Source organism: Mycetomoellerius zeteki, unplaced genomic scaffold (genome assembly GCF_001594055.1).
Source record: "Mycetomoellerius zeteki isolate Tzet28-1 unplaced genomic scaffold, Tzet1.0 scaffold112, whole genome shotgun sequence".
In the NCBI taxonomy this organism is placed as follows: Eukaryota; Metazoa; Arthropoda; class Insecta; order Hymenoptera; family Formicidae; genus Mycetomoellerius; species Mycetomoellerius zeteki.
The window spans coordinates 589,278-595,334 of NW_017256040.1; the positions used below are offsets into that span (position 1 = coordinate 589,278).

The 6,057-nt window shown below is 32.2% G+C and overlaps 1 protein-coding gene across 2 annotated transcripts in view; it reads right to left on the reverse strand.

Annotated features, from left to right (window-relative positions):
- The window catches only part of TfAP-2 (transcription factor AP-2), a 75,393-nt gene that overhangs the window by 64,133 nt on the left and 5,203 nt on the right, over nt 1-6,057 (reverse strand). For both annotated transcript variants that reach the window (XM_018454714.1, XM_018454722.1), the window contains exon 2: nt 2,204-2,581. In XM_018454714.1, coding sequence (XP_018310216.1) covers nt 2,204-2,581 — 378 coding nt within the window. The remainder of the gene's footprint in view (nt 1-2,203; nt 2,582-6,057) is intronic.

Genomic DNA, 6,057 nt, shown 5'->3' on the forward strand with positions numbered 1-6,057 from the left:
GGTAAAGATTCACTCTTTCGACTGTTTAAAACCGTATTTGTGTGCGATTTTTAGTTCATGCCATAGACTTTTGTAAAATTTGTACAAAATTTTCAGATTTGACGGATACCCATTTCTGTTCGTATAGCTACGTAAAAAATCAATCAAATCGAAATATCAATTACCGATTTCGAAAGTAGAGATTTCATGCTTTAAAATGCTTTTTTAAAAATTTCGTTATAATTATTTTTTACGAAGTTACACTCTTCTGAATTTTTATCTATTTTTGGGGATGGACTAAGTGATCCTTTAATTTTTTTGCGTAGTGTATATATTACGTAATTAGGTATACACATAATTCAAATAAATATAATTCCTATAATTGTCATTTAATAAAACAATGTGTGTCATATTGATTACTTTAAATGTTGCATCTTTACATACGACAAATTAAGTTCTACCTTATAGAACGCCGCTTGCAATTTTTCTCTTCCTGTATAAATAGCGGCATTGCAAATTTAATAACATATAAATAAATTTGTCGAGAATCATTACCGAACACCATTAAATTTATAGCATCGTTAGTACACAGTGATCGTTATTTTAATTAATGACATGGATTTGAATATTACATGAATCGGGTTCTTGTCACGTTATTCGAAATGCGTACAAGAAATCTGACCTTCTTACCGCGTGCATTCTAAAGCGCGTTTAGTTTCTTCTATATATTTCCACATATATATAATGCTTATAATTTATAATATAGAGTATTTATGAAATAAAATATCAAGTTCTCTCTCTCAGAGATTAATTGGAAACTTACACTGAAAAAAAATTTACTAAACATGTATACTACCTATATTTCTTTGAATAATACTAAATAAATATTTACATATAGTAAATAAATATTTACTCAATAAAAAAAAAGTCAAATCAAATTAATGATTTTTGTATCAAATAAATATGTTTAATAAATATTTACATAGAATTAATCAAATATTAATATAGTAACATAGTAATATAGTAACATTATAATAAATTTAGTTTCTTTTCAGTGCATCCCAAACACGTGTTAAGATTTTTCTTGTATGTGTTGTCTGTGTTCAGTGTCTCTTCATTGTCAGTGTTGCAAAATTTAAGATGCGCAATTAGCGAACAATCCTTTGATCCTTCGGAAAAAAACGCGAAGTTTCTTTTTTTGACAACAAATATATTAACTGAATGCAAGTTTTTTTTTCAGCATGACTGAGACTGTACATTCGAGTTCGCAACAAAAAGTAAATATCTAATTTTTTAAGTTTAAAGAACACTCGCTTGTGTGTAGTTATAATACATGTTGGTAATGAGCGAAACTGTCGCGATCCTTGCACCAATGCGAGAAAAAGTACAAAAAGGATGCAGACATGTAAACGCAAAAAGTCAAGTCTCGAATGTTTAATGTAGCGCATAACATTGGCGTCTGTCGGAAGAGGCCGTAAGATTGATTGTATATGAATTATGTAAGCCGTTGAACAAATAATTATGAAGGGTCAAAGGATTAAAGGATGTAAAACTCATATGCGAATCGGTAGCGTATGTTACCCGGCTATACAATATCCTTTTTTGCAGTTGACTATATTTTAGAGTTAATTATACGATATCGGTAGCCTTGTAGCGCGTGCTTCGTTAGATTATTCATACTGATTGTGAGTCGTTAGACATTATCGATTCATCCGCAAAACACATTATGTTCATTTCGTATAAAATTTCTTCAATCTTACACAAATGATATTTTATAGAACATCATTTTCCTAACGTAGCGATTTTTTTATCAGATTCGCGCGACGTTCTTTACAATTAAATTTTTTACAACACATTTTTATGATTTGGTATTTTTAAGTATAATTTTATTTAAAAATATAAAGATTTATTCTTGGAGAATTTTCAAGAACATTTTAAGTTTTTCTAAACCGCATTATATGTGCCAAATACATTATTTAGAATAATACATGACTGTTTATTATAATGAAGTAGATATCTAATAATCGATTTAAACAATTTCTATATATATAAATCCCGCGCGCGTGTCATAATTTATAATGTTCCAAATGCATTATTAGAACAATAGCCAGAATAGTAGCTGTTTTTATGAGAAAAGCATCTAATAATTGATTTAAGTTTCTACGGAATCCTTGTGCGGTATCCTCGGTGCATTCTCTATGTGAAAGCATATTTTAGCACTTACCACGTGAATCCCTTCGGCGTCTCTCCTGAGATCACCGCTCCTTTGGCCCGCGGTGACGGCAGCGCTCAGGTGATTGTAGTGGTGCTGGTGTAGTGTGTTGAGCGTTTGCGTATAAGGATCACCGACGAGGTAATCCAGGTGTTGCGGTTGGCCGAGACCGGGATGCTGGGGGCTAGCGGGCGCGTGATGATGCGAAGGAAACGGGGGTGGAAAGTAAGGGGGTTGGAAGTCGGAGGCGGTTGGCAAGGAGGCGCCCCCGTGGTGGGGCATACCGCCCCCGTTTCCGTTTCCCCGGTGTCCGTGGTGATGGGCACCGGAATAGGGCGACGAATTCCCGCCGCCCAGCGAGGAGATGCCCCCATGACCAGTTAGTCGGTCCTATGAAGAAAAACACATCACAATTACATTCTGCAGTGAAGATCCATAATGCAGTAAAGATTCATGATTCTATTAAGTGTTAAAGAGACATTTGAAAAGTTAAGAACGTAATACTATGAAGGAACGAGCAAACTGTAACTTTTATTAACGAATCAAATTGCGTGAACATACAAAACTTCTAGGTATACGGAAAGAATGGCTTTGTGTGAATGAAGTATCTAAAAGGTTAATTAGATACAAATTTGAAAATAAATTTCGTTAGACTCAAATAAATAATTATGGGTGACTAATTTATGGTAGGATGACTAAAATAGTTGCAAATCAGAAGATCATCTTTTTTGCAGTTTATCATGTTTGAGTCTTCTACATAATTATTTTGTGTAATTTTAGTGTAACAAAATTATATTCAGATCTATATCTACTTAAATCTTGAGATATTTCAGTAAAATGATTCTTTTCTATACTTCGCTGAATCTTTGAAACTTTTTCGACTTTATTACTTGCATGATTTAGTAGAGAGAAAAAAAGAAACATTTTATCAGAAACGTTTCGATTTTAAATATATAATAAATATCATTTTTTTTAAATATCGGTATACACTTTTTATAAAAATGTCGATATTCTCGGTAAAGTTAAATTTCTTATTTATTGTAAAAGATACCTGACGTCACAAAGAATTCTCTGTTTATAGCTATACTAAAATAGGTTGTAATATCGTGTTAAGTTTTGCTACTAGGAGAACCCAAAAGGTTAATCAATTAGCTTCGCGGTAAAACAGAAGAAAATGAATCTCCTTCCATTTACAAGATCTGCGCACAGTCGCCCGGCGAAGGATTCACTTCTCATGACGGTAATTACAGACTATGTACAACGTACATCCGATCCATTCGAGATAAGAAATACGTCACACACATCACGTGTTGCATCTGATGCGAAAGGGTTAAGCATCGCGCATTAGCCAGAGCGGACCGAAATTACATGGCAACCAACATGGTAACAGACACAGTAACGCATGGAAATTTCTTCTATCAGATTAAATCTACATGTGATTAGAAAACTTACTTATTTGGAACAAACCTGTTTCATTAATTTTGGATAGCTTCCAAATTAACTTCCTGACTTTTGTTAATTCGTGTAGACTATATAATAATAAAAAAAATCGTGTCATATAAATGGATACTTTTGGACTTTTACTTTGGACTTTCTTGTCTAATGATAACAATTAAGAAAAAAAAGATATTAAACAATCTAAAAAAATCAAATATATACAAAATATATATTTATTGAATATAGCAGTTAATTATTATTAATACATTATTAATACAATATTAATGTAATATATAATTATAATTATTATATTATTATTATTATTATTATTAATTGTAATATGAAACGATAATGAGTGTGTATAATAAGTATAATAAGAAATACAATTAAGTTTTTCAATTCCTGTAATATAATTAATTTATGTTTATTTCTTCTACTAATAAATCAGTCTTAACGCGGTTTCCACTAATTTTAATGAGCAATGTAATGAGAATAAACTGCAATAACATTTTAAAATTTTCTATGCAAAACAAGGGCAGTGATTATTATAGTAGAAAGAGATGAACATAGATTTGCATGGTTTCCATTTCAAGAAGGCGGAAATTATGCAAATCTCACAGTAATCGGTACGTGCACAAATAGATTATAAATAAAATGCAAGTACTAATGGTTCAACGGATCGAGGAATGTAATCTCTAAAACCTAAACTATGACTAATATATGAAGATTGTGCACTGCAATAATTGGATAAGATATTATAAGCATAAAATATCAGAACTTGTAATTTGTTTAAACTATGTATTATAACGCACTTGTGTTTTTTAAAGTAGACTTTAATTACTATTTAAACATCTGTTAAAAACCTAATAATTTTATAGCTGCTACTTTTATCATTCAGTGTTTCGCAGTAATTTACTTTATTTATTAAATAACACATTTTTCCTGTTTTTCACTTACCAGTAGTTATATTTATATTTTTTAAATTATTATATTTTAATTATTTATATATATGCATATATAGTTTAATATAGTTTATAGATACATGATCTATACTTTATACTTCTCCCTTTCTCTCTTTCTTGTATATTTCTCTAAAATTTATATTAATTTTTTTATATCAAAATTCTATTTATGTTTAGAAAGATTGTGTATATAATACTAATAATACTAGACGAAAATGAAAATAGAGGAAAGGAAGTTCGACAAGAATTTCTCGTAATTCTGCTTAAATTTCGCGCATAAGATCGAGATCCGTAGATCTTGATTTACCTGATCCATCGACACCTCGCGCGCGCGATCCAGGGATGCCGCTTAATCTGGCCTGCGTAATCTTGCGATACGAGCTCTCGATTACACGGTGTTATTCACGTTATAGATAGTATCACCCGGGGTGTATATCTGGATATCAGGTAAGCTTTTTGCAGCGGCGTGTATCATCTCGCGTAAGCCATTAGATCTTCGCTCGTTACGATATGATCTTGAACGACTCTATAGACCGCGAAAAGGTCGGACTGCTAGCTTTATCCTATATGTTATCCGAAGGGCGCGTGCGGCGCCCAGCGTATTGGATTCCTTCGGATTTATTAGAAACATACGAACGTGAGTCCTCGTACTTCCGTAGAGAATCGAATTTCTCAGAATTGGTCGAAGATGATGGAACCCGGAAATACGTTGCGCCTATCCTTTCCGATTGAGCTTTGAATATTGCCGCGAAATCAAACACCCGCCATAGGACTTGGACATGATTTCACAGCGTGACTCAAAGTTTGAAAACATAGATTTTTCCAGGGCTGGATAAAATGCCTTTCGAATTCCATTTAAAATACTAATTGTAAAATACTTTTAAAAAATGTATTTAAAATGCAAAATGCAAAATAGGTTTTTCGAATCCATTTTAAATGTAAAATAGATAAATAGGTATTTTAAATGGTTTTCGAATGCAAAAATGGTTTTTCTTGCCATAGCGGAAAAAATTTTTTGCGAAAAAGTACAGAAAAACTATATAGATTGAGATAAGATCTTATAAATTCTTAATTTTTCGTAGATATTCGTAGTGAGACATAAAGTGAGATTTGTTTGTCTCAAAAATCCCTAGTTTTTCGTAAGTATTCGTACGAGGGGCACTACTTATATTTTGAGCCTTGGCAACACTGAGTGTTGTCAGGTGCCATCTGACGTTTCCATTAGAAAATTTGACATTTTTGACCATAACCTTCTTCAGAACGTTTTGTTATTTGAGCGCGATTTGTATTGTTTACAGTCACTTGAAAATTGTGTTTCAGCGAAAAAATGGAATTAACTCGTGAAAATTTTCGTGCAATGATTTATTACGACTTTCGACGTGGATCAAGACAGGAGTGCATCGATCAACTTACTTCCACTTTTGGCGATAAAGCCCCATCCTTTGCCACTGTGAAACGCTGGTATAA